General features: G+C 32.8%; 4 protein-coding genes across 4 annotated transcripts; 3 read left to right on the top strand and 1 right to left on the bottom strand.

The window, feature by feature from the left end:
• Nucleotides 1-511: 511 nt before the first annotated feature.
• Nucleotides 512-18,401, bottom strand: LOC130644372 (sialin-like). The gene is made up of 11 exons (XM_057449956.1): nucleotides 18,195-18,401; nucleotides 16,984-17,190; nucleotides 16,764-16,797; nucleotides 4,625-4,824; nucleotides 4,121-4,208; nucleotides 3,869-3,964; nucleotides 3,544-3,674; nucleotides 3,229-3,378; nucleotides 2,518-2,650; nucleotides 1,966-2,204; nucleotides 512-1,756 (listed from the first exon to the last, which is right to left on the bottom strand). Exons 2-11 carry the CDS (start codon nucleotides 17,188-17,190, stop codon nucleotides 1,292-1,294), a joined length of 1,743 nt encoding a protein of 580 aa, XP_057305939.1. The 5' UTR covers nucleotides 18,195-18,401; the 3' UTR covers nucleotides 512-1,291.
• Nucleotides 5,561-10,107, top strand: LOC130644374 (astacin-like). Its single transcript, XM_057449958.1, has 7 exons — nucleotides 5,561-5,754; nucleotides 5,955-6,047; nucleotides 7,441-7,584; nucleotides 7,759-7,876; nucleotides 8,073-8,260; nucleotides 8,586-8,682; nucleotides 9,457-10,107. The coding sequence occupies exons 1-7, from the start codon at nucleotides 5,703-5,705 to the stop codon at nucleotides 9,794-9,796; spliced, it is 1,032 nt and encodes a 343-aa protein (XP_057305941.1). The 5' UTR covers nucleotides 5,561-5,702; the 3' UTR covers nucleotides 9,797-10,107.
• LOC130644373 (zinc metalloproteinase nas-1-like) lies at nucleotides 13,567-16,767 on the top strand. The gene is made up of 7 exons (XM_057449957.1): nucleotides 13,567-13,731; nucleotides 13,872-13,943; nucleotides 14,235-14,369; nucleotides 14,592-14,709; nucleotides 15,190-15,365; nucleotides 15,819-15,918; nucleotides 16,116-16,767. Exons 1-7 carry the CDS (start codon nucleotides 13,674-13,676, stop codon nucleotides 16,645-16,647), a joined length of 1,191 nt encoding a protein of 396 aa, XP_057305940.1. The 5' UTR covers nucleotides 13,567-13,673; the 3' UTR covers nucleotides 16,648-16,767.
• A 2,295-nt stretch (nucleotides 18,402-20,696) lies between the features above and the next one.
• On the top strand, nucleotides 20,697-26,228 carry LOC130645920 (uncharacterized). The gene is made up of 10 exons (XM_057452045.1): nucleotides 20,697-20,705; nucleotides 20,787-20,873; nucleotides 21,095-21,145; nucleotides 21,889-21,938; nucleotides 22,082-22,303; nucleotides 22,693-22,847; nucleotides 23,848-24,051; nucleotides 24,390-24,574; nucleotides 24,714-24,924; nucleotides 25,224-26,228. The coding sequence occupies exons 1-10, from the start codon at nucleotides 20,697-20,699 to the stop codon at nucleotides 26,051-26,053; spliced, it is 2,004 nt and encodes a 667-aa protein (XP_057308028.1). The 3' UTR covers nucleotides 26,054-26,228.
• Nucleotides 26,229-27,810: the final 1,582 nt, after the last annotated feature.

Genomic DNA, 27,810 nt, shown 5'->3' with positions numbered 1-27,810 from the left:
TTTATGTCTTCTAATAATTTTTTGTTCTTTGCTCTTCTCCTTATGTTGTTTTGTTCCTTTCTTCTGTTTATTTTACGTTTTTTGTAGGTTTTTATAATTTACAAAATTTCTCTCTGAAGATGAGAAGTAGAAGCTAAGATATGAAATGAATAAATTAAAGAATGAATAAATTAGGCATTCCCGAATCCCATTTCCAGAGTTTTTTGAGACGTTTATCACACAAAAAGCTTTAGGGACGGGATGTTCCTTGCATTAAGTAGACTGTAAATATAGATGAAGTGACCAAAAATTTAAGTGGGAAGTGGAAGTCAACTCTCCTAAAATGACCAAAAATCTTAACCTACTTGAGCACACCTTAGATTTTAAATTAAAGTCTTGAATAAGGTTGTCACTAAAAAAGTGAATCTGACCAAGAAAATTGAGGACAGAAGCGCCAATAATAATCCACAAAAAGACACGTTACTTATCCCATGGAGCAAATTCTTGGTGACTCGAAGAAAAAAATGAAACGTACTATTAACTATATTTGCTAATTCACACATTTATGGATTTAGTAACTAGTTACTAACATTATTTACAAAATAATTTAAAACAAAAAATATTCTAACACATTGATAGATGTACTAATTAATGTCCAACAGTTGCTACAATAGCTTGTCAGTACTGAAATCATTGGAAAGTATACGTGCGGATCTTTACCTTAGAAATTTTAGATTTTCATATTTATATACTATTAAAAAAAAACTTCGCAAGGTAAACTATTGTAAATCTCTTCATTCCTGCTTAAAACTGGAAAAGTTGCCAATGATAGGAAAAGAGAAAAGGATCGATTTTTTTAATAGTTTTTGCAAGGAAAGTTTTTCCGAATATATACTATATATTCAATATGTTATATTTCATAAGTACATATGCTATCTTCTTTTTTTTTGGTGGTTTAATTTTTATTTTAATCTTCATGAAAGAGTTAAAGAATTATTTCAACTAAAAAATATTTCTAATCAATTCTACTACAAGATTGTTTTTGCTTTTGCTTTTTTATTTTTAACAAAATTCCAATATTTTGGACAGAAACAATATAGGTACTTCTAAGTTTTAAAAAACTGTTTGACTGGGCCTATACTTCAAAAGATTAATACGTATTTTTATTGATCTTCCCTTGCATGCAATAAAAACTACAAATTTCGTTCTGGCTGTGAAAGCATTTGACATTGTTCTTATATAAGTGCATTTAATACTTGCCGTAATAAACTGAACATGGACTTTCTTGAAATTTTTTTTTCAAATATTGAAGTCATTCTGTCTTCTGTTCTTCACCGTCAGGTTTTTCCTCATCTCGAGGTGACACAGGTTTTTTTTCAGGTTCATCTTTATCTTTCGCACCATCTTGTGTATCTTTATCCTCAGTTTTTCTGTCTTCTTTGGGACTTCCACTAGGTGAAGCTTCCTTAGATGGTTGTTTAGGAGAAGATTTATCTTCTGTAGCAGGTGCTTGTTTTTGTTCAGGCTCTTTTTTGGTCTCTTGTGGAGTCTTTTTAGGTTGATCAGGTGATTTCTTTGTGTCCGCGGATTTATTGTCTACATTATCATTTTCCGTGTTACCGTTTTGTTCAGCTTCTCCACTTTCAGCATCTGGATTTTCCGTTTTTAGATCATTCCAGGGTTGTGTTTTTCCAGAAACAGTTAATGCAAAGAAGATGACACCAATTGCATACACGAAAGCTGTGATCCAGAACACAAGTTGCCATTCAGCTGCAGTCTGAGAAAATCGTTACAAACATTACATGAAACATAACAGTACTTTCAAACACAATCACGTAAGTAATTAGAACATTTTATCTGCAAACATCACTCTGCTATTAGTATGACGTCAAAAAGAAATGTGAGAGAAAAACATTTTGCAACCGTGACAATAACATAATGTTTTCGAGACTCAATGGTTAAAAATTGCATACTAAGAGTACGTACATTTTTCGTTGTTATATACCCCACAATCATCGGACTTATAAATCCAGGCATCGAACCAAAGACGTTACTAAAACCAATGATAACACCAGCGAATCTTGGTGCAATGTCAAGAATATTGACTGCATAACCTGTCGCATTTAGACCAGTAATACCAACCCCAGCGCACAGTAAGGCAATGGCTACTTCTTTAGTTTTTGCGTATCCTACACCGACGATGAATACACTGGCTGTCGTACAACCTAAAGAAAAATGATTTTTCGTTATAACAGCGTTTATTAGTAGCAAACAGTTAAGTAGTACGTTATTTTATCATCTTCAGTTTTTATTCGATGCATCAAAGGCCAAAAACGTTTACTTTGGATTTTTTTAAACCTGCATTCATTCTCAGTTTTTGTTTTGATATGAACAGACTTCAGGTTCAATTCATTTCAAGTATTAATGACCATGATATCACATCCTACTTAATTTTTACCAGTGCATGACTTATTTAATTTGATCTTCAATGATACTAAAAAATTTATATTTGTTTGCAGAGTTTCCAATTTGACATACCTACGGTGAAAATGAGTCTACGGACGTTGCGAACAGATAAGTTTCCTTTCTCGATCAACATGTCAGCAATGATACCTCCAGATGGACCAACGATGGCTTTAATGAGATACGGAAGTGAAACAAGAAATCCAGTCTAAATGTGAAAAAATAAAATTCTTTGGCAACAAGAAAACCAACGTGTTAGTTGCATGTAAAAAGTCAGGAGTAATTTGTTGGGACATTCTTTTGCGAAATAAGGACTTTTATTTCAGAAATTTACACTGTTAAATTACGTTTATATGTAATGAGAAAGAATATTTTAACCCGATTTAGGCCTGTGGTCGGAGTTGGGGTTATCAAAAAAGCTTTTTCTTTTATTTATTTTTGCTATATTTTTACTTTTGTTTACTTTGTATAATGTGTGAGTTATTCTGTTTGTTCACATGCTTCCTGGATAAGTTAAATATTATGCCAAATTGATCGCAGGCTGTTTTTATATAAAGCATGATTTTAATTTTTGCGGCATTACAAAATTATTCGTACTAAGTTTTATGACATTTGACCAGACACAAAGTATGATGTTCGTACCAAGTTTTTACCCAACCTTTAGTTGCCTCCTTATACTGGGCGTTAGTGGCGTTAAAGGAGGATAAAAAAGTGTTAAACAAAGCTCAGTCTCTTTTATAAGACAACCTGTATGCACACTATCAAGAAGAAGAAAAGAGCACTCACAGTTGCAATGTCAAATTTCAAAACTTTTTGGAAAAACTTTGGAATGCAAATAAGGATTGTGTACAACCCCCAATCAGCTGTAAAATTTGCAACAATGGTCGCCCACACTGGAATTGATGTAATAATCTTTAACCACGGCACTTTAGGAGGCTAAAAATAAAGTATATTCACAACACAATATAAAAAATTCTTTTCTAAGAGTATTTGACTACACGCTTATTTTATACGCAAACCAAAATATTGGCTTGGCTTAATGTTGCTTGAATTGGCTTAGGTATAGAAATAAAATAATCACAGAAAGAACTATCATCATGCCTTTTCGTTTTTCTTTTGGTCCAAACTTTTCATAATATAATTTCTTTCCTCATCGGAAATGGTAGTGTGAGTTTCCGGTGAAGGGTGAACAATAAGACACCACACAAAAAACCACAACAAGCCAACAGCACCTGTGAAGAGTGTAAGTAAAAATATTATGTTGACATATATGCTTTTTAATCGTGAATTATTTTTTCGCTTTCTTCTAATATCAGGTTCGACAACAGATGATTTTAATCGAGTCGAAACAGATTTATTAGTTACTCCACGCAACATACCCGCGCATCGCAATTGTAGCGTAAAAATAAAAGAAATATATTCTTACCAAACACATAAAACACAGACGCCCATCCCCCGTCAAAACCGTATTTTGTTAGGAGTCCAGTAAGTGGCATAGTAAGAATCGTACCAACGGGACAACCTAAAGAAATTGAAACAGAGGGTTTGTACAACGACCAACTCCGAAAACATAGTCATATATAAAAATTATATTTGTATTTATAAAAAAGAAAGATTTAAATATGCTTTCTTTAGTCTTTGTGTCAATATTTGATTTGTTTAACTACATCTTTTTTACCTGCTGCGGTGATGGAGAATAACCGAGATCTCTCATTGGGTGGAGCCCATTGTCCCCAAATAGCATGATTACTGGGAAATAGGACGCCCTAAACAAGAGAAAGGTGGGGGAAATTTAGATCTCACTTCCGGTGTACATTTTCGTTGTTTTTTTCAGTTCCAGCTTTTTTTGTTTGAAAGTGAAACCTGAGTAACAAAATAAGGTTACACACACTAGATTCAGACAAAAAGAATAAAAATAACCGAAACGTCAGGAAATGATACTTTACCCCCGCCGTTTTGTTTCACCTTGTATAAGAATTTTTCTAGTAACCTTTAAAAACGACGTCAAACCTAAAGGCTGGTTTCCATTGGACTGCAAAACCTCGCATTGTGTGGAAGTGCACACATGCTAACAAACTTTGCAAACTTTTAAGTTATAGATGTAAAATGCAGTCAAATGGAAACAAGCCTTAACCGAAATTGGTTCGTAGATACCACTCTGTTTTACTAAATATTTACTCACCAAGAAAACGCCTTCAAGTACACGTAACGTGATCAGCGCATACACACTGTAGCGGGCGGCAGCAGGCGTTAATAATGTTAAAATGGATGCAAGGAATAGAGCCATGCCAAATATCCTAGTACCGCCAATCTTTGTAGCTAACCAACCACCAGGAATTTGCAGTACGATGTAACCATAATAAAATGATCCGAGTACCATACCTAAAAATAGATTGTGAGTCACGTTATGTAAAAATAGGGGGAAAAACAAAATAGTTTCGGGCGGAAGCAGGAAGAAAAAGGTTTTTTAACTTTCGTATAAGCGCGGTAAAATGCCGAAAAATTGAAGCTGATAAACGGGAATTACAATTTAATAATGATAAAAATATCAAACAAAAGGAGCGTCGAATAGAGTAAATATGTAAAAACTTTATTCTTCTCGAATTTAAGATAGTCAAAACCATTAAATGAATCTAATGAAAAAAAAATTAAAAATTAAAAAAAGTCTGATTGTTAAAATTTGCGGAAGGATACTTTCTTAAAAATGGTTTAGTTTTATTAAGACGCTGTTATCATTGTTCAGTTTGACATTAAGTTAAACTACAACCCTCCGCATTTTGAATTTTACTTATTAGATTTTAACTTTGTTCATTCTTTATTCGTCAAATGTTAGTAATATGTCCCATGCTTACTCATCAAAAAAACAAACAACTGTGTTCACGGCTAATACACGGCTAAATATCACCCGCTACGTGAATTACCTTTTATGGTCAGTGTAATTGTCTACATAATTGAGCTCCCTTTCTAGAAACTTTTTTGTTGTAGCGCAATTACTAAGCAACAATGCGACATGTATTGAATCATTCCCAATTGGATTTCATTGCGTAGGCCAATTGGAAGAAGTATAATTAAAAAATTGATATATAACTGTCGATGCGACTTCAAAGTAATTCATAAAGATAAGATCCATAAATCTTATATAGATCTTATAAAGTACTGAGCATAGACGTTAGATATTAAAAAGTCAGTATAAAAATAAAGTATAAAAATAATAAATATAAAAAAAGAAAATATAAAAAACATTTATACAAAGAAATAATATGGAGGCATGGTTTGTTTGTTTCGTTTTATCAATGAGTGGTATATACCAAGGTTTGTGTTTTTTTTTATTTTAATGCTGGTCCATTCCATTTTGATGATTTCTTAACAAGGAAATGTTTTAGTCGGGATATCAAATTTAAGTTGCGTCTGTTTGATCTGAAATACTCATTTGAAATATTTCTATTTAGATAAGCTAGCTATAACATTTTGAATATATACTTATTTTTTAGAAAATTTTAATTTTTTTTTAGTTATTCAAAGCAAACCCGTTCAAAAAAATGGTGGAGAAGTTGATGATTTAACATCTGACATGACTTTTATTTTAACGGAAAGTTACAAAAAATGTAAGGACTTATTCAAATTATCAAATATATTTTTACAGGGCTAATTCCAGGTCAGTCAACCTTATTAACCGATATGCAATAATTAAGTCAAAATTAGTTACAATTCGAACATGAAAACGTGAGGTGTCTACAACAGGAAAAAAAAACAAATAAAAATCTAGAATACAATTTCTCAAATTACAAATTGGGTTTTTCACATTGGAAACGTTTTTCCTGTTTTTGTTTCTGTATTATTTGTACCATTAATTAACGACGACCTTGCAAGCCATCATGACAACTGCAATATATCCACTTCCTCATGAAATTAAGACGATTAATTAACATAGACGTAATCTAGAACAATTAGTCACAATTTCGTAAACAATTTTGTTACAGTTAAAAAATCTGTAATTGTATCAAAGTTTGCATGCGCTAACAGGAAAACTCGTAAGCTTTATGCGCTTTAGTGGAAAATGCAGTCAAATGGAAACGAGGCTTTAATCAAAATCAATTCTTGGCCCAAAATATTTTAACAATTTTCTTTTTACCAACCCTCTAAAAGGTAGTTGCGAAACCGCCATATTGATTCCTAGTTTCTTATCGTCATCACTAATCCCTCACTAATTGATTCAGTCAAAAAAAGCTTTTTGCCAGAAAACAAGTCTAGAGTTTCATATATATCAAATCTATTATATTTAATAACGAAACTTAATTTTAAATAATGGGGAATGGACGAAAAGATTAAAAAAGTAACCAACTCGTACCCAGTAATTTTGTGATCAACTTACACTTCCTGATTTTCCATTAACTAAATGAATGGTCGAGTTTACAAAAGTATGGGAAAGCTTTGGTTGCCAAAATGCCAAAAATGTGCTTGACATAAAATGATATATGGTCAATGACCTAGTCTTCAGAAATTTTACCATCGATAAGTTTTCTTTTTTTTTATTATTTTTAATTTTCGCTTCCTTAGCATATCATTTTAGTGATTTAATAAGATTGTACAGAATATTACTATTCCATTCGCAAAAAATGGTTTCTTATCTGAAAGCAACATAGTCTGGTTTCCTATCTATTGCATTTAATTATAAAATGGTGTCGGACATTTATTATGGCGATGTCATGCCGGATATTTATTATGGCGATGTCATGTCGGACATTTATTATGGCGATGTTATGTCGGACATTTATGACGATGTCATGATGTCGGACATTTATTATGACGATGTTATGTCGGACATTTATTATGGCGATGTCATGTCGGACATTTATTATGGCGATGTTATGTCGGACATTTATGACGATGTCATGATGTCAGACATTTATTATGACGATGTCATGTCGGACATTTATTATGACGATGTCATCCCCTCAAAAAGGAATATTAAGATTTAAATTATAATTTTATTTTTAGCGCAGCACCATGAGGATATCGTCGAGTTAGACATTCTAGTGGATAATTCAAATCGTAAAAAACGTGCTGTGTTTGCAAGCGAAAGGAAAAAATGGGTTGATGGTGTTGTACCATATACAATCGATGAAATTCATCAGCCAATCAGTAAGTTATCAGAATAATTATGAAGACGTATATAATCAATTTGTTTATAATGATCTTACTTTTGTGCAGTAGTTCGAAAACACGAAATTTTGTTTCTTAAAGAAACTTAACAAACATTTACTGTCAGTGCACCTTTATTTACTCAAATTCAAAACGTTCTTATTTCAATTTTAGCTGCAAATGCCAAGAAATTAATAAATCAAGCCATGATACACATTCAAGAAAGAACTTGCATCAAATTCATTCGAAGAACAAATGAAGAAAGCTATGTAAACTTCACCAAAGGTCGTGGGTAAGTCCTCCTCGATTTACGATTCATCTTATTCACGGTCAGAGCTTTATGGAAATAAAAAATCGATGAAATAACTTTGAAAAACGCTTTTCTAAACTTTGTGCTCTGTTTAAAGCTTTTTCTTTCCTGCTTTAACCACATCTTAATCTCCTAACATTTAGAATATGTAATATTGTAATACTTTCATTCTATACAGATGTTCCTCTTACATCGGACTGACGAATATACCAGGACAGAATGGACAGGCAATAAACATTGGGGAGACGTGTGAAAACTTCGATGTTATCGTTCACGAAATATTACACGCCTTGGGTTTTCTGCATGAACATACAAGACATGACCGTGATCATTACGTCATCATAAATCGTACAAATATTAGAGACGGTTTGTTTATTTATTTATTTATTTATTTATTTATTTATTTATTTATTTATTTATTTATTTATTTATTTATTTATTTATTTATTTATTTATTTATTTATTTATTTATTTATTTATTTATTTATTTATTTATTTATTTATTTATTTATTTATTTATTTATTTATTTATTTATTTATTTATTTATTTATTTATTTATTTATTTATTTATTTATTTATTTATTTATTTATTTATTTATTTATTTCATGTACGTAACCAACATTTCAGTCAAGTATGTAGTCGTCATCTAGATAGTGTTTTGTTATAACGCAACGAATGAATCTATTTAGATTTGAGCCCGCAGTTCGACAAACATGATTTTCCACGTCAGCCGGTGTCTTATCTAAACTTGACGTACGACAAACAGAGCGTCATGCACTATGGAAGGTTGGTCAAACCTTATTTGAATTTTTATCTCAATTATTAAAAATTTCAGCAGCTTCTATCTTTTGCAACAGTTACAAGTTGGTTTGATATGAAAGAAATTAACACTTGTTTATGAATTTTTTCAATTTTTTGAAAAACCTTTATTGGTTTCTGATATATAGGACTTAATCTTCTCTTTTTTAATAATAGCCGTATTTTGTCTGTCTGTCCAGGCGAGTCCCGTGGCGGAAACACGAAATGCGATAAACAAAGGACGGGCGACCCCATGGATTTTTCCACGGGTTAACGGCTATCTATATTATAGAACCCGTATACGTCTGTCCGTCCGTCTGTCTTTCACGCGAAATGGTAGCTTAGCTGCGACGGGCGAATCCGCGGATTTTTCCACGGGCTAACGACTAGTTATGCGTAATTATGCGAAATCATGACATCATATCTTAGATGCTAAGAAAGAATTACTTGTAATAAGTGATATCCAGGTTAATTAAATGTTAATATTTATGTAAATATGTACAAAATATCAAACTGGATAGGTTAAAACATATCACCACATACCTTGATAAACCCTCAATCATATCAAGTGCATATTTATCATGATTAGCGAAGACAAATTTCTTGCAAGCCGATCAATACTTTTTTTAAAAAAAATAAAAATATATATAGACAACTTTTAAAGACTTTTTATATCAAACCTATCTGTTTTTTTGTGGAAGGGATAGCTTTAATAAAACTGAAAGTTATTTTTTGTTTAATAACGACGCATTTTTTCTTTAGATTTACATTTTCGAAACACGTCAATCCACAAACAAACCAAATAAGTGTATTGAAAGAATACATGACTATCTATTCAATAGCTGACTACAAAGAGTTTTTGGGGAGCAAAACTGGGTTAAGTCCAATGGATGTGCAGAAAGTCAATAAACATTACAACTGCCCAGAGAGATCAACAATAGCTACACCAACCACAAAAACAACAACAACAAAAACACCAACCAGTAGTAACCCGGATATCGTTGGTGCAACTGGGAATCCGAACTCTGCGCGTAGTTTTAAAAGCAACACTATACTTGTAATTTTTGTTATATGCTTTGTAAATTTTATTTATTTTGGGTAAATTAAGTTGTAGCTTAGCAACATTAGTTTTTATGTTTAATTATGTTCTTTACTAAGATGGCACTTTGTAAATGCAGTTAGAATTCCTCTTATTTTAGATTTTTATTTAATAGCAAATATAGTAAAAATAATTTTTATTTAAAAAACTAACAATACTTTAATAGCTTTCTGTATGTTTACACAAAAAAGGAGAGGCTGTAGACAGAATATTATCACAGACGAGCAGTTATTTAAATCGTTGTAATATATATTGTACGAAAAAAGCGTTGTATATAAATATATATAAATAAATATAAACGAGACTGAACAAAATTTATGTGTATTGTTGTAGTTCGTCACTTATCCACCTGATAAACAGTGACCCTAATTCTTCACTGTGTCTTTTAAATGTTCCAAAAAACGCCTTATTTCCTTTTTTTGTGTGTGCATACGTATCTGTTTCAAACTCTCTTTTACAATAGGTACATCTCGGGTATTTAATATAAATCCAAAATTAAATCTTTATTTCATGCGAGACTTGATTTCAGAAGTGGGCGTTGCCACGTTTACAATTGCCGCATTTATGCTAAGACGAACTAATTAAAAACTATCTACTATCTAACGAAAAACGAACTAATCGCCTGCAAGGAAAAGTTGTATTTATGCGTTCCAGCATAATTTAAAATCAAATTCAAATTTAAAAGGGAACTAATTGCTGAGCTATTTTCAGTGTTAATATGTGGGTCTTACTTGCTGTAGTGGGAAGAGTAAAGTCACAGAAAAGCAACTTCGAGGTTGTTTAATAACTCATTTCGACGCAGTTGTGATCATTTATTAATACCATGTGGAATTTAATCACTTCGCAATTAAAAGTAACAATAACATTGTAATTTATATTTTACATTTTTGAGATGTTAAGAGCCAGATGTAAGTAGCGAACAGTTTTTCTTGTTGTTTCTTGTGTCATGTTTTTCTTTTTATTAATCGCCTCGACATATCTTTGCAACCAAATATTTTATTGCTTGTTATTTTCAAAGGTTTACGTTTTTTTATCTTCTGTGTATAATTAACACAAAATATGTAAGGAAATACATAAGAAATTAGATACTAGTGGATAAAGTCCGTGGAAAAATCCACTCAGGAAGAGAAAAAATAGAAAATAACCGTATTTAAATTCTGATGGCGTCAGCAGTGTCTCGTTTATATAAATAAAAATTATTCTTAGAATTTTTTAACCTGTAGCATCTATTGTGAAGAGCTTGAAACTCTGATCGAAATACAGTTGAATCCCTATAATTCGAATCTCTATATTTCGAATATTTCTATAATTCGAGCGAGTGCTCAGTCACTGTCAATTTTCCTTAAGCCTATTTGTGCTGGGGAGGGGCTCTTTTAGCCCACCCCTCCTAAACTTTTTTTAATAACTTTTATGTGTTTATAGTTACACCTTCAAATTTTGTGACTTTTCCTAACTTTTATTTAACTTTATTTTCCCAAAGTCACCCCAAAGAACAAAAATGTTTCTTAAGATTTTGTATACCCGTTGACTTGAAACGCTGATCAAGAAAATGTATAAGAGCATGTACTTTTGACAAACGGTTGCAGAGATATTAAGGTTTGAAGGTTTTTTGATGACGTCGTCAACCCGTCCAACCTGAAACGGATTCGGTGATCCAGGTTTGGAAAACTTACCCAATTTGGTCCCAGGGTGTCCCTAATCACCTGCGCAGCGAAAAATGAGTGACGTCATCACCTTATTTCCAAGTTATTTGTCCTCAAAAGTTTTAGGGGCGTTATAATGGCTTCATTAATTAAGAATAAGGTATTGAGGTTACATTTCGTTGTACTGTAACGTCAAAAAAGTTAACATTTGAGACAAAGCCTTTTTGGCAACACATCCACTTCGCCTGTTACAGACACCCAGACCCACATATTCTTCGTATTATTTTAAGAGACTAGTTGGTAACCCGTGGAAAAATCTGCGAGTTTGCCCGTCCTTTTTTATACCACATTGCGTGCGTCTGGCGGGGTATTATAATATAGACTATTCGATAATTCCCGTAAAAAATCTACTTAGGCAGAGGACAAGAGGTTAATCAAAATAATGTATAGGATCATATGTTTTCGACGACACGTCTAAAGACTTATTTTTTCATATTTGCAAACCTTGGATGGGTGAATGTAGCCATGATGTAGCAAAAGTTCAATTAGCAATTCATTTTTAAGGATCTACATGTTTTTTGCGACTTCATCAAACACCCGAGTTTTTTTATATCGCTTCCTTATTGGGTAGTGGGTTGAGCCATGATAAATTCAAAATTACTTTGGTTAGGAATTTGTGTTTAAATGTAGCCTGATTTGTCAATCATGGGATGTTGCGTTCTTATAGATGTTTTATTGCCTGTGTGAGCTTTCTTATTGGCTCGCGAAGGGGCAGCAAAACAGGCTGCAGATTTTTGATTATTGACTTACATGAAAGTCGATCTAATGGCAGTGACTTTTAAGTCTTTAGAAATGTGTTTTATCCCGTTCAAATGGATACCTAAAGCAACCTCATCTCTATTTTGTGCCCCCTGAGCCGTTATTACGGACTGGCCAACCTTTTCGCCCCTATGAAACTCATTTAGAAGACAAAATAGCCTTGGAACGAGGTTTTACCTGAAGGTATTAACTTTAATATGGTGTTTGTACAGAACACATTATTTAAAATAAATTTCCTGTGTTTTGTGCTCTTTACTTCTGATCGGACAAGAAAATGTTGTTTATGTAGATGTAACAAACATCGTGTCGACAAAAAGTAATTGTCAATATGTAAAGTATGGAACACATTTATTTATTGAATGATGCGAAAAATGCAAGTTGTGAAAATTGCGTTTTAACCATTTAATATCGCCTGGGAAGATAGAGAGAGAGATATATAGATAGATAGAGACAGCCCAGAGCCTGGACGCCTAAAACCTATCCAGGCTAAAGCTTAAATCCTCGTTTTGACAAATTTTTTTGAGAACGAGGCTAAAATGAGTTTTAAGCCAATAAGAATCCTAACAGTGCAACAAATTGTTTTATTATCCAATGAACATTACTTTATTTTAAAGTTTATAATCGAAAGTTAAAGCTCGTGCAGTGGAGCATAATGAAGATCGTCTTATAATGCGCCATCTCTGATGTTAGATAATAACGTCATTTCCTTCTGTACTACAATTTTGTAAGCACGTAGACTAAAGCTATATTCAGCAGAACTAATTAATTATCAATGGCTTTTAATTTAAAGAGGAATTGTTGAGGCTGGATATTTTTGGTGAAAGATAATGTATTATAGCTATAAAATCGAGACATGTATGTCACGATTTTATATCTTTTTTCAGATTATTGCTAATGACGGAAATCTTTAAGCCGCAGGGCTTCTTGTTTCTATTTTATTTCTGATATTTTTCTTTATGTAAATTCCGTTCCTGATTCATAAATAAAACATGATTTGAAATGAATTTTAATTTATAATTTTTTTTCCTTTCTTAAAACAGTTTTTGCTTAGTCCAAATCTGACTACAACGAGAAAAAAATTCTCACTACTGTAATAAATAGATTTTACTTAATTCTCTTTCAAAAAAATATTGTTCAAAGATAGCTGAGATATTCCCAACCTCAATCAAGAAACAAAACATTAATTATTAATTTTTTTTTCTATTTATATGAAAAAACTTTTTAAAAAACCACAGGCTACGACAAGAATCATGGATAATTTGTTTGGTTTTAAATATTTTGACCGTTCCTATGGCCATAAAATTGAGATAATTTATGATTTTTTTCTAAATTTAGTGTTTGTATACAGAACGAAAAATAAAACAGAAGAAAAATAACCAAAGTGTAAATCAAGTTCAATATGATAAAAAACTGATTTCATGAAGATGGAGTTTTTCTTTGTGTATTTCATTTTTCAAACATATTGTTTAAACACAGGTAGGATAATTTAATCTAGAGTAAACGCAGTATATAAAAAAAATTCTCTTTCATACATTGAAACGAAGAAAACTTATTATCAGGAAATAACTTTGTATTGAATTGTTCAAACATAAAAGCACTTCTTTTTTTCATTTTAGCTGACGCTGCTCCTATTAAATCAGTGAACTTGCAAACAGATCCTTTTTATTTGATAGAAAAGGCAAACGAAGGTAGATTGGAAAGATGTCCTTTGTTTTTATTTCTAAAAACGGTTTTTGTTTTTACTGTTCTTTGATATATTTAAATGTTAAAACAAAAAACCATAAGATATATGCGAAACCTGCAAGAATGAAAATTTAATTATACAGTGCAAGATATGGTGAAATTAAAGTTTGCATTTAAAATGACTAACTTTTGCTAGTTGAATATGATAGTTGTTCAAACATGAAACATGAAACATAACCTTTATATAAAATCTAATATATAATATATATAACCATATTTTTTAACCAATTTTTAAGGGGTAAAGAATCTTGAGGATACTGACATTGGTATTAGAAAAAGTCACCGCCATAGAAGAGCTGTTTTAATAGACGAGTATTGGGAATGGATCAATGGAACAGTGCCATATGTTTTTGATACTGTCAAACCTGTCCGTAAGTAGTTTGTCAACAAAATTGGATCTGAAATACTGTCAGTTGAACTTTGTGTAAAGTACTAAGTTACTTCTTAAATATTAAAAAAGTTATCAGCATAAGATGTTACTTGAAAGTTCAATAAAACAACGACATTTAAGATTACGCACAAAGTAACAACAGCAGACTATAACAAGATTTTCACCACCAATTGTTAATTTCGCATATCGAATATGTTTTTAGAATCGTCAATGAAGAACATGACTCTGGATGTATTCAAACATATTGAAAACTACACATGCATCAAATTTGTGCAAAGAACTACAGAAGAAGATTATGTCAATATAACAGACGGAATAGGGTAGGGAATTATAGCGTTATAATTTTCTCAACTTTAAAAATTTGATAGACACTAATGCAATCATTTTGTTCTCTTTAACAACACTTAACTTCCCAAAATATTGCCTTTAAAACCGGAAAAGCAGATTCCTGTATTTCTTAACAATTTTAAAAAATATGAATTGTTCTTAACTATTTAAACTGAAATTTTTATAAAACCTTATTTTCCTTTATGGTCCATTATGGAAAGTAATGTTGCACTGAAGTAACAAAATCCTATTCAAAGGTGTTCCCTTTTTTCGATAAAAAATTAACACCAGCTTTGCACATCAGATTTGTCCTAATTGATGCCAAGAGAATATATCGAGACATTTTATTAAATACTTGTTGTAGGGTAACAGTGTAAGCAATCAAAATAATCTTTTTTCTTGACAAGTATAAAGATTTGTTAGGAAGTAAATATTATTTTAAAAACAAAATTTAAACGTGTTTTTACTTGTAGATGTTGGTCCTACTTGGGGCGTACGAGGGGAATGCAAGAGCTCGTATTACAAAGCCAATGTGAGAATTTCGAAGTGATTACACATGAAGTTCTGCATGCACTTGGATTTCTGCATGAACATAAAAGACCAGATCGGGACAATTATGTGACGGTTAATTACACTAACATCAGAGAAGGTTAGGATGTAACAAAGGCATTTTATACTTCATATTAACTATGGCCAAAAGGGTAAGATGGTCAATACCCCGAAGCCAGCAAGCTGAAAAATCGCTTCTTTTGCGCAAGTGTAGGCTGAGCGTTTAAAATTTGCTAGTGTCATTTTCTAGTTCGCCTGCACAACGAAATACTCCACATAGCGGTCCACAAAGGTTTCCAGAAATCGTCATACTGACGTCAGCAACAATTGACATATAAGAGCGTGAACAAATAGATTTTTGACAAGTGTAAGGTTCTTCACTGTAAGAATTAACCCACACAAAATTAGCTGTCTGTTTCATTAATCAAGGGGCAATACTTATTTACTTACTAATAAAGTCTAAAAATAACTCAATGCTTTTCTTGACTATGAAAATTAAATCTTATTGTACAGATTTCGTTTAAAGTGTATTCTCATATTTTCTTGCATCTAGGAGCAGCATCATCGTTTGATATTTACAATGTGACCGATTTTAAGGGAATCTCTACACAGGGTTTAAGTTACGATAAACAAAGCGTGATGCATTATTCTAGGTAAGAAGAACTTTGCTCTCCCCCCAGGATAAATAAAATATCGATAATGGAAAGTGATTCGCAGTTTTCGTTGGCATTGACCTTGTCATGTCGTTTATCCAGTTTTGTTATTTGAAATCTCATTATAAATCAAGCCTTAATTTATTGTTGTCCAACTCGAATGTCTTTTCCAGTAATTCTCCATATTTATTTTTAAGATTTGCATTTACAATTTGGTCTGAAAATGGAGTAGTGACATACGCGCAGAAATATATGACAGTGTACTCGAATGAAGATTTTGACGAAGTCTTAAGTAGTACGAATGGATTGAGTTATTTAGATAAAGTGAGAATAAATATGCGATATGAATGCAATATCACAATAACAAATCCTGTAGAAATAACAACAACAACAGCAACAACCACCACTGTGTCTACTGCAACAACCAAAACAACTTCCCCAAGTGTTACTACAACTAAAAGTGCCAGTACTTCCGAGAGTTTAGAAAGCTCGGGAGCACCAATTTCATCGGCCACGACTGTCACTGCAATTCAAGCTACTACAACAGCAGAAACAATAACAACAACAACAACAACATCGGATAATCAAGTCACGACAACGAATTCAACATGTGGAAATCTGACTAGTGTTTGTGAGTGGGGAAAATCTGAACCAGACTCTTCAAGTTGTATCTCGACCTCCTTTTATACAGTTCTGTTTTTAATTTTCAGTGTCTATATATTTGTGTAAGCACTTTTTAATAGTAAATAACACTTGTATATAATATTTAAATTTTGTTATGTAAAGAATGACAAAATAATACTTAAGAATAATACACACCATAAATAACGTAAAAAAAATGATACCTTGCATTTTTGAATCCCATTCAAACTCAGCTACCTGAAAAAAAAAGAAAATAAGTTTTAGGGTGCTTTGCTTTATTACGTGGAAAGCATATCGGATAAAATTTTATACAATTACTTCGATAAATAAAAAAACCGACATTTTTAAACATGGACCTTCTTTTTCTTAGGTATTCACCACTATAGCAAGAAAGTTTTTTATGATTAAATGAGGAGTGTTTACCTTGTTCACGTAGAAACCATTCTCATAGATGGTATGGTTGTTACACATAGCACCAATGGCCACATTTAAATTCACGCGCAATGCATATAACACGCAGAAACCAAGAAATACCATCAACGCCAACACGTAACGCTTGGGAAACCCCATATCCTTTGGTACGTCTTTAGTCTCCTCTTCATTTCTGTTGTCGACAACGGGTGATGTCATCTAAGAAAATCCATGTGAATACAAATTTATCTGAATGTGCTGGTATATCTGTAGTCATGCGGTAATAAAAGACATTAGAACCTGAGAAACTACGCCGTGTGCATTCGGGAGAAGATTGATGAGTTAAAGTTGAATAAAATTGCGTAGATTTATCACTGCAAAAGAAGGTGTATTTAAACATATATCCGAGAAATTGTAATCGGCAAACCGAAAATACAAAAGCGTCACTTTTTTTATCACTTGTTGTATTGGCATCAAACTTATTCCCTCTATTTCTTTCTGATGTTCAATATTTTACAGGCATAACTTGCATCTTACCATAAACTAAACCAGATGTTTCATGGGTTAAGGTTTCTAGAAACTCGTTTCCTATCGAATTAAGTTGGGAAAATGAGACTCTCCATATAGTGGAGACCACTGATAAGCGGACAATAAATGATTGTAAAGATGTATGTCTACTAATTAAATATTCGCTTGTATATTTATGTTGGATGACACAAAATATGTTTCAAGAAAACACTTTAGGTGCTAATTTAGCTATACCCTTTCTCTGATCATGAAAAAAAAATATGTGTTGAAGTATTTATTAGGTACTTTTCAAATATTCATACAAGATAAATAAAATGTTTTTCCTGCAATGTATATATTTTCATATTCTCCCTTGCATATACTTGCATATTCTTGATACCAATAAGGTCGTTCTTATGTTAATCTCTTTTGCTTTGTGTGTATGACAAGTTTAACCATTATGCAATGAAAAGGTCAAGCTATAGATTGATTGTCTTCAGATCCAAACAAGCCTTACCATGCTAAGAAAAGTTAAGCAGGTTTACTTGACAAGTATGAACAAATGATTAATTTGAAAACTATTCTGTGACTGTGATCACAACTAGGAACTGGTCATACACTCCCTATCATAGTCACCCCACCCATGATATAAGGAAGTTCTTAGTATCCGTATTCATTTCAGGAAATTACAATTTTATCAACAAAATATAACATACCTTGTTCTATTTTTTCTTTGTGCGAGTGATTTTTCTTTATGTGAGTGATTTTTCTTTAAATTAGAAATTTAAAATGTTTAACGAATATGCATTTTTAATTGAGGCTAATTTTACATATTCATTTAAATCATTAATTAATTAATTAATTTAATTAGGGTGGAAAAAAACCCTTTTTTACCGAACGATAGATTGTATACTGTTTCCCAGCTTCACGCTCCATTAACTTTGAATATAATTTGATATAGCAAACTTTGAGTATACTTTCGACTGATCTTTGCTTAATCGATCATATAAGATACGCGACTCATTTTCAGCATGATTTAGCTAGTTGAGCATGATTTAAATATAAACTGTTTTATTCTTGTGTTGTCTTAAAGTTGTTGCCGGGCACGCTATCTGAACATAGCAACAAACAAGAGTTTAAAATTATGAGGATAATTGCCACACATAAATGCTTCATGCAATTCGAGCTTCTTTGGTTTTATTAGCGGCGGATTTTAAAGCTAAGCACAACTGGGGGTTTGAAAGGCGTTGTAGGCCTCCTCAACGCTTTTAACGCCCTCTAGCAGTTAAAATGGCGTAAAAATTAAACCCTAAACTTGTCCATCCGGGTTTGCAAAGCTATTATTTTTATATAAATCGCATATAATTTACTTTTTTTTACATTGTTGAAACAATAGGTATTGTCACGCAAGTTAGCAACGACCTCAGGACAACCTTAACTACCTGTTGTTATAAAATTGGTCGTTTTTGCCAATTACACGGATTGACCACCAGACAGATAAACTTGTAAACAAACCTTCTTCAAGAATTTTTTTTATTGTTCAATATTCAAATGTCAACTTGTAGAAAATGTCTGTCATTCAACAACAACACTAGGACAATGTTTTCATTATCTCTAAGACAAATTTAAAAAAATCATTGATAATAAAGCTTGCTTGTTTTAATATTTATACCAAGAACAAACTTCATAATTCTAGAAAGGTTATTTCTTACCAACTTCTAAGAATTCACACCAATCATACACATCAAACCACAAAAATACGTGATGCTCATTAGAGAAAGAAATGTGCTTGCAAAAGAACGCGGTTAAGCTCTACACATCACAATGTTTGCATTTTGCAGGAGAAAATCTTCCAGAAACCTGAAGACGTTTCTTCTACAAAAACTTTCTTTCCTTAAAGTAGTCCTGTTTTATTTTTTATCCACCATGATCATAAAAAGATGGTATTGTTGTTTGTGTTTGTCATCAACAAAGCTTGTCATTCTTATACAAGTAGTTTCTGTTGTGTACCATACGTATGTTTAAATTCACGCAATCTAAAATTCGTGCAAGGCTTGCGCGAATTTGAATCAGCGCGAATTTCAGATTGCGCAAATATAGGTTTAATAGGAAAATTGGAGATTAACTAGGAATTGTTTTTTTTTCGAAAATCATATTTTTATCATGTTTTACTTTCTATTTACAGATTGTAATAATAAGCCTCTTCTTGAATTGTTTTCGGCTTTCAATTTTTGAATTTTTCAAAATATATATCAACACTGGAATCACCTTCCCTTATGTACAATTGTAATGATATCTCCAGTCCACTCTGCAGGAGAAGACTTTATTGAAATTCAGTTAGACTTGCAGTTGCAGATGAAAGACCTCTATACTATAGACAAAAAGGAAGATTCTTGTGATGACCAACCATAGTGTTATCGGTTATTTTCTAGGTGAGAGAAGTTAAAGCTACAAACTCAGATAAAATCAATGAAAAGATGATTAATTTAGTGAAGGAAATGAAATTATTTGGTTTTGCTATGTTAAATAACATTCTTATTGGAATAGCAAAGAGTGCTGTATGTGCTAATGACCTTTCTCTTCTCAAATGGTGGTTAGATTGATTATTTGATGACACAAACGCAGCTATTTTCAAAGGAATAGCCTTATCAAACCATTAAACGTATTGTTGATGCTTATGATATCCCCCACAACCCTAGAAATTTAGATCAAACTTATTTGTAATATTGTATTGTTCATTAATATATAATAATGCAAAAGGCAATTTAAGCAAGTACACATCGCTGGTAGCGTTGACCACTGTCAGATATATGGCACATTTTCAGTAACTTTATCTTGAAAGTCTTTACTAAGGCAGTTAAAATATCAGAAAAAACAAAACGATGTCACTAAAATTTTCCATTGACAGAGGTATCCATCGTTACTCACAGAAGTAATCACTGATCCAATGAAGAAACGGTTAAAGATATTTTACTTAAAGTCCTTATCCCCTAAGTTTGAAATACAAGGAAAGCCTTGCACTTACTTGATAATAAAGAATGACTGTTAATTGAAGACATCTGCAGGGTCAATATTGAGTTAAAGAAATTATCAAGCAAAGCAACGGCAGCCAGCTCATATACGACGTATATTTTCCAGCCACTAGATCTCACATTTAACAAAGAGAGCAAAGCATTCTTGCGCAAACACTCTTAAAATTTGTACTCGCAAGATCAAGTATGAGTAAGGTGCATTTCCCTAAAATCTTACATTGAAAATAATAAAAATAAACTCTATATGAAATTCTAGATATGTTTATTCCATTATAGATGTATTATAGACCCTTAACCTCAGCAGTATTTCTTGTTGGGGGTGGGGGGAAGGGTTTTGAAAGGCAGCGAGACGTGCTTTTAACAGTATTTTTTGTGTGGTCCAGTATATTCTATGCGGGATTGTCAGATGGATAAAACACTTAAAATATCTGACCATAACAAAAAAAAGTATCTATATCTACCTGGCTACCTACTTTCCCAACAATATTTTAAATATAAATCCAAAAACGCTTGATATACAAACATGCAAAATTTAGCTAAAGTGTCAGCAAAAATATTCCAATTAGCTTAATAGTTTACTGTAGGTGTACAACGTTTTTGTTGGCGCGTGGCCTGGTGGTTATGAAGTTCGCTTCGTAATCATAAGGGGCGTGGTTCGGTCCACAGCGCGGGCTTTTTTAGTTTAAGTGCCTTTACCACAGCTATGAGTCAACCCATGCCATGTGAGGAAAAATGGGTAGGTAATGCTGGTGTATACTTAATGTATACATTCCGAACACAGGTTCCATATTGATAACAGTGTTTCAAAAACTGAAGTGGATATATCCTGTGTAAATATTCGGAATAATAATAATAATAATTCTGTTTTGAAATAAATACCTAAATGGCATTCCTGAATGTTGGTCTTGGCCAGGATCGTTCCGCCGGTTATTAGAACTTTTCGCCAGTTGGACTGCACCAGCACTTGCACTAAGAAATTGTACCCAGAGCAATGCGCGCTTTGCAACAGTGAAAGTAGGTATTAAAATATAGATTCTACAGATTGGGTAGCATCGCATAATTACTAAGCGCGCTCAGATTGCGTTGTTTGCAATTTAATTTAATATATAAAATAAAGCAATATATATACGCATAAATCCACGGATTCGCCCGTCCTTTGCTTACTGCGCAACGTGAAGACTCAAATGTTAAGACAAAGCGAATAATTTATCCCATTAAATATCCTGATGCACCCTGACAAAATGATCCGAACATGTTTCTTTAGAAACAATGGTACACAACGAGATTGAAACCTGCTCTGCGTTCAAGAATGGCACAACATGGTTATCAAAATATCGTCTAAGTATTGCTTTAATCTTCCTCTGTATTAAATTTTAAGAGGTTTAGTCGGATTAACCGGATTCGCAGATTTGTTCAAGTTTTCCTGTTGTATATGATGACTCAGAAATCTGACTCATTATAAGAGAATGAAAATTACTAACCATTTAGCTTAGCTCTGATTTTTACTTATCTTCACCGCAGAGCTTTTTTGCCAAACATGTTATTTAATTACGCATTACCAAATACTTTAGCATCAGAATAGAGAGACATGCTGCTACTTTCGAAGATAGTGGTTGCTTAAAGAATGGTACTTCAATCTGTTCCCATAGCAGTTATTATTTTTCGTTTGATTTCCTTACAATAAGGGTATTAGCCTTATCAAATTATAAAGACTTTTTTAAAAAGCTTTCCTCTACTATTGCATGCTCTTGCTTTTGTAAAAACGAGTGTGATATTGTAAATGAAAGAGCAAGGTTGGTTAGATTTTAGCATTTCCTATGTGCAAATGTGATTTTATTTAGTTTTTTTTCCGATTCTTTTTGCTGACGATGCAGTTTGTGCTCATGTGTGTTACTATGTAGTTCTATGTTGTAGCATGGACGGTTGTAGCATCTTCTCTGTTAAACAACCTCAAAGTACAAGATATCTATGTATTTTTTTATTAATACTTTTTGAATCAGTAAGAATCAACTTCTTTCGTGTGGTCGAGGGCCGCGTGTGTAACTTTAACGCTTAGATTAGTGCGTTTAATAAGCATTCCTCGCCAACCTTCAACCGGGGTTTCTTTTAATCGACAGATAACAAAAAATACTCACATAACTCAGAAAGTTGAGACTGTTGTACAATTGTGTGTATTAACTAGGATGCTGTTAGCATTGTGCATCATCACTTTTGTGACAATATGTCACGCGGAATATCCTGGCAAGATAAAGGGTCCACGAAATACCAATGATACCATCGCAATAATTGGTGCTGGTCCAGCTGGAATTCACATGGCGTTGAGATTAAAGCAAAAAGGTAACTTTAGGAAGAGATCTTCTATTCTATCTGTTTTTATAACACACATTTATATTTTATATTTCTTTTTTATATTTCCTTTTTACATTTCTTTGTTATATTTTTATAATACTGTTTCGTCTAGTCAAAAAAATACTACCACTGCAATACTATTATTAAAGATTTTCAAAATAATATTATTCTGCTTAAACTAAATAAACTTCAAAAACTTTGTTTCCACGTGTTTTCTGTTATAATTATCTCCCTTCTCCGAATCAGCCTGAACCATAAAAATCATTTCCGACAATTAAGCCCAAACTTTTGAAAACGCTCGTGCGGACTTATTGCACCAAATCCGATATTAGTTTTAAAGAAAATGGAAACGCTCTCTGTCTTTGTTGCTGACTTTTAACTTTTTTTTAATTTATTTGTTGGACAAAATATCCTAAAAAATATATCAAACTTAAACGTTTGCACGTTTTAAAGAAAAGTTCCCGTTTAGGGTGTTTCTGAGTTATACTAAATACTTTCAAAAAAAGTTAATTAAGGCTTATTAGGCTTATAAGTTCATAATTTATTAACCACAATCCTCGTCCCTAGGGTCTCTTGGACCCTGCGACGTCATCAAGAAGCGAAGGAAACAAAATGTCTTGGGAACGAGGTTGATTATTCCTCACCTCATTCTCCTTTAATAAGCCTACTCAAAATCATCAAAAGCAAAACAAACCTTTTTTAAATTTTCTAGGCTAATATGCCAACTGTTCCAGGCTTCCACATTTCCAGGCTAAAATACTAACTTTTTTCTCACAATTTTCTTCACTAATTTCACTATTGATTAACGAGTTTAAGTCCGAGCTCCCTAATGTCTACATCGACATAAGTGATATCATAATCTATGTTGATTATTAAAAAAAGACTTTTTCCTCAAGTTCTTTTAAATGTATGTTTTTGTTTTCCTAAATATCGAAATAAATTGAAAATTCTTATTGTAAAATTATTTTACCAACAAAACATGCTTCAGGTTTCCGGAATATTGTGGTTTACGAGAAAACTGGTCGAATTGGTGGCGAAACAATCCAATTTGATTTTCGTGGAACTACATATGACGATCCAAGGATCATTGGTCCTGAGGATAGTCTGTTGAGAAATCTGATTTCACAGTACTTAAACAGTAATGATATAATCGAGGAACCAACATCAACAGTTTGGAGTAGAATCAGAGGAGGTTGGTGATTCAGTTCATATGTTTTTATAGAAGTGTGTGTTCTGTATTGAATTGGCACTGTTGAAATAAAGACGCTATGAATTATTTATAGGCGCCTTGTTCACATTTTCTTTTGATGTTTAAATGATGTCCTTGTAATAACTCTTAGGTTTTTTCTCAACAAGAATATCATAGTTGCAACATATTTTCCCGTTCTAAAAATTTCTTAAAATCGTCCTAAGGCAGTAATGCTTCAAAATGATTCAAAATATCTTGTAAAAAAACTACCTCTGTTTCTCCCATTGCATTATACCAGGTCAAGCTGTTCCGTAAAACTTTCCCTTGCTTGTTTTTCTTAGGAGCTAGCGCAGAAGAAATGAACAAGATTACATATCTTATTGAATTTGCAAAACAAACCCTTGGAACAACTGATGAAACTACGGCTCGAAATGCTATCTATTTAGCAATGCAGAGATATGCAGCTTTGTATAATCAACATTTCCCTGGCGTCAATCCTGATATTATACCGGAACCAAGTTGGGCAGTAAGTCTATTATACGAGCAAACATATTTTCCAAGAAGATTGAACTAAGTCTTACACTAGGAATATGTGCCATTAACGTAATCTTCAAGACTTTTTTATTCTATGCAGACGTTTTAAAGTTCGCCTTTGTCATTTTTAGAGCAAATTCAACACATATGGCACAATTAAAGACTTCTTAGTCCGCAACAACTTGGTTGTGTTGGAACCTATCTTCTATTTCACGCTAACAGCAAGAGGATTAGGTTTCTATGATGAAGTGCCAGCTTTATATGGATTTATAGCTGTACCAGCAACACTTATGTCTGCCTTTGAGCGAAGTGTGAGAAGTGGTGTGATGGATTCAGCGACCAGTAAGTTGTGACCAATTCTTATTTGTTTGTTTTAATAAGCTGTTAGTCATATCCTGTTTCGTTTTGTCAGATACACCTGAGTGAGTGCCAATTATGTTAAAAATGCACGAAATGGCAACACACGAAATATGTTTGATGACAAATATCCCCGTTAATTTTTCCACTTGCTAACAACTATTTGTTTTATATAGTATAAAAAAAAATTTCTGCATGACTAGTCGATTAAGTTAGCTGACACAGTTGATCAACTTAATTAGATATTTAAAAAATAAACACGTAAAAAATATAAATATTTTTAGAATCGTATTCCGTCAAAAATGGCTTTCAACAACTTTGGTCAACCATTGTTTCGAGAGAAAATACCAATGTTGTGTTAAACACAAAAGTGGATCGTTTAAATCGAGATCAATTAACGCCAACCACGCCAGTCAAATTACGACTTCGCTCGAACAAAGACAATTCAGTAAGCTGGCGGACCGTTGATTACGTAATCTGGACAGGTAACATGCGGGAAGCATTAAAAGCATGGTCTTTTAAACGTCCTGAATTTAATGCTGGCCCATCACAAAATGAATATCAAAATTTCTTAAGGATAAACAAGAAATTATATCGTTCCACTGTATTGGTGGATTCTGAATTGCTTAAAAGAGGAGGAACGCCTAACGATTTGTTTTTGGATAACATTAGCAACAAACAATATGGTGTGGTCAAGATGGATGATGTTTACGCCTTATCACAGCAACAAACTAACAAAACACGATACAGGCAAAACAACTATACTCAGAACGCTGATGGTTCTCCTTATCGTACTGTCAAATTAGTGGCATATACACAATCACCTGTCAATAACTTTCGAAACAACTACTTCAGTCAGATTCAGAATGATTTTAGTCCAGTTAACGTCACCTTCAGTATGGCAAGAAGTATTAAAATCAATCCTCAGTTTTCCAGCCGAGATATCACGAACAGTATGATTTGGAAGATACTGAAGATGCAAGGTAAATATGGAATGTGGTATACTGGTGCTTCTGTCATTCAGGATTCACTTCAGTCACAACTTAAGTACAACGAACTGTTGATCAAGAATATGGAGGATCCTATCACACAAGGTGGCAATGTGATCGTGTAATGCACATACATCACCATATCGTACTTCAACTGAAGTCATGACAATTATTATTGTAATTGACACACATTGATTTATTCTTTTCTGCTAAAAGCAATATATATTCTGTAAAATACCGCACATAAGCAATGTACAACTACAAGATAAATGCATTTGCATCGTTTTGATACATAACAAATTGACTTTTCTAAAAAATTCAGACAAAATGGAGGCTTTTTATGCCAACAACTATTATAATAGACTAGTTCAGTGAGAGCAGTAAGACGCTAATTCAATCGTTTATGTTCAAATAAACTGTGCTGCGCATCCGCGTGGGTCAGGCATACTTTAAGCTGCCGTTATGTTAAACAATTATACAATCATAAAATCAATTTGCCTCAGCAGCATTTAAAATTAAAACAGAATGCAACCTCTCCTGAGTTAGTCCTCGCAAAAACAGCCAACGAACATTATTTTTTTGCTGAACAAGTTCTCATGAAATGTTCCAAAATTTAAACGTGACTTCAGTTTAAAAAAACCCGTAGACTTCAGCCTGCTGTTGCCCTGTTAAGCTAAAGGGCCGCCAAGATATTTTGCAGAATAAGTTTCAGAACTAATTGTGAGCAAATAAGAGTATCAGAAGTTTCAGAGAATGTTTTGGTAACACGCGCCAAGTGCTTTTCATAGTATCAATAATCTTTAGACTTTCCTAAAATAAAGGGTATTTAGATAAAAACGTTTTTAAAAAAGCCCTTCAAATTACCAGGCTATGCAGATTGTCTTGACAAATAAAATTACAAATAAACCAACAAATTAATTGTCGTATGTGAAACCAATCACCACACTTACCTGAATAGTTGTGCTGGATTCGTGTATGAGAGTTCAAGCCAGTTTCCATGTTTTATATTACGTTGTATTTTTTGGAATTTTAAAAGCAGCTCATTGCTATTGATTGTCATGTCATCTGACTCTCCTGAACTAAACTAAAGGCGTTTAAAATGTCGTGATGACGTCCAAGATGAAATTTGTAACTGATGAAAATAAACTGCAAGAAATATACAGTATAACCTCCCTAAAGCGGGAATTAGGGGATGCGCTTTCAGAGTTTCCTTAATGAAATGCCCGTGCTGTCGAGATATTCGTCTAAGGGACTTTTTATATAAGAGGCGGGACAACACGATTGCTGGGACAGGATGTTAACCAGTATGATTTTTGCAGAAGTTGCCTCGTTTCTCCGAAACGGCGTGCTTTTATGGAAAAAAATTTGTTCAAACTTAACTCCATCGGGTTCCTGGTACAAAAAATTTCCATATAAACACAAACTGATTCTTAGTACAGTTATTGATTAAGGCTGGAACAGCTCACCTAATGTGTCCATTTTAGACAGTCTTTATATGAAGTTTTATTTTGAAGGCAAACTAAACATTCTATTACGGTCTCGTCTTTTTTTTATTATTCATGTGGATAGTAAAATGGGCATGGACCGAGTAGAGGAAGACAAATTGTGGACTTTAAATTTCAAGGTTAGGAAGCTATGAAAAGGAATGCTAGGCTAATAAAGTGACTATTAAATATATATTTTAAACTTTTTCTAATCTTTTATATAGGACTGAGTGTGAATTGCACCTGTTTATAGTGAGCAACAATATAGAATCCGTACCACACTGTTCTCTGTAGCATTCTCTGTGCTCCAAATTTTAGACCTAGTTGCATGTGCATACCGTTGATGCTTCATAAAATAAACCAAACAAATAACACTGTGTGATAGAGCCTGGATTTAA

This window comes from Hydractinia symbiolongicarpus, chromosome 5, assembly GCF_029227915.1.
Source record: "Hydractinia symbiolongicarpus strain clone_291-10 chromosome 5, HSymV2.1, whole genome shotgun sequence".
NCBI lineage: Eukaryota > Metazoa > Cnidaria > Hydrozoa > Anthoathecata > Hydractiniidae > Hydractinia > Hydractinia symbiolongicarpus.
The sequence above is the reverse complement of the archived record's forward strand: the minus strand, read 5'-3'. Positions and strand labels throughout refer to the sequence as shown.

Coding starts and splice junctions, on each gene's coding strand:
- LOC130644372 (XM_057449956.1), bottom strand. CDS start 17,190: ATGACATCACCCGTTGTCGACAACAGAAATGAAGAGGAGACTAAAGAC. Junction 16,798..16,983: donor ATGGTTTCTACGTGAACAAG/GTAAACACTCCT, acceptor TTTTTTTTTCAG/GTAGCTGAGTTTGAATGGGA. Junction 3,379..3,543: donor ACCAAAAGAAAAACGAAAAG/GCATGATGATAG, acceptor CTTTATTTTTAG/CCTCCTAAAGTGCCGTGGTT.
- LOC130644374 (XM_057449958.1), top strand. CDS start 5,703: ATGGAGGCATGGTTTGTTTGTTTCGTTTTATCAATGAGTGGTATATAC. Junction 5,755..5,954: donor AATGAGTGGTATATACCAAG/GTTTGTGTTTTT, acceptor ATTTTTTTTTAG/TTATTCAAAGCAAACCCGTT. Junction 7,585..7,758: donor TGAAATTCATCAGCCAATCA/GTAAGTTATCAG, acceptor TTTCAATTTTAG/CTGCAAATGCCAAGAAATTA.
- LOC130645920 (XM_057452045.1), top strand. Junction 24,052..24,389: donor TTGGAGTAGAATCAGAGGAG/GTTGGTGATTCA, acceptor TGTTTTTCTTAG/GAGCTAGCGCAGAAGAAATG. Junction 24,925..25,223: donor TGTGATGGATTCAGCGACCA/GTAAGTTGTGAC, acceptor AAATATTTTTAG/AATCGTATTCCGTCAAAAAT.
- LOC130644373 (XM_057449957.1), top strand. CDS start 13,674: ATGAAGATGGAGTTTTTCTTTGTGTATTTCATTTTTCAAACATATTGT. Junction 13,944..14,234: donor GATAGAAAAGGCAAACGAAG/GTAGATTGGAAA, acceptor CCAATTTTTAAG/GGGTAAAGAATCTTGAGGAT. Junction 15,919..16,115: donor AGCGTGATGCATTATTCTAG/GTAAGAAGAACT, acceptor TTTATTTTTAAG/ATTTGCATTTACAATTTGGT.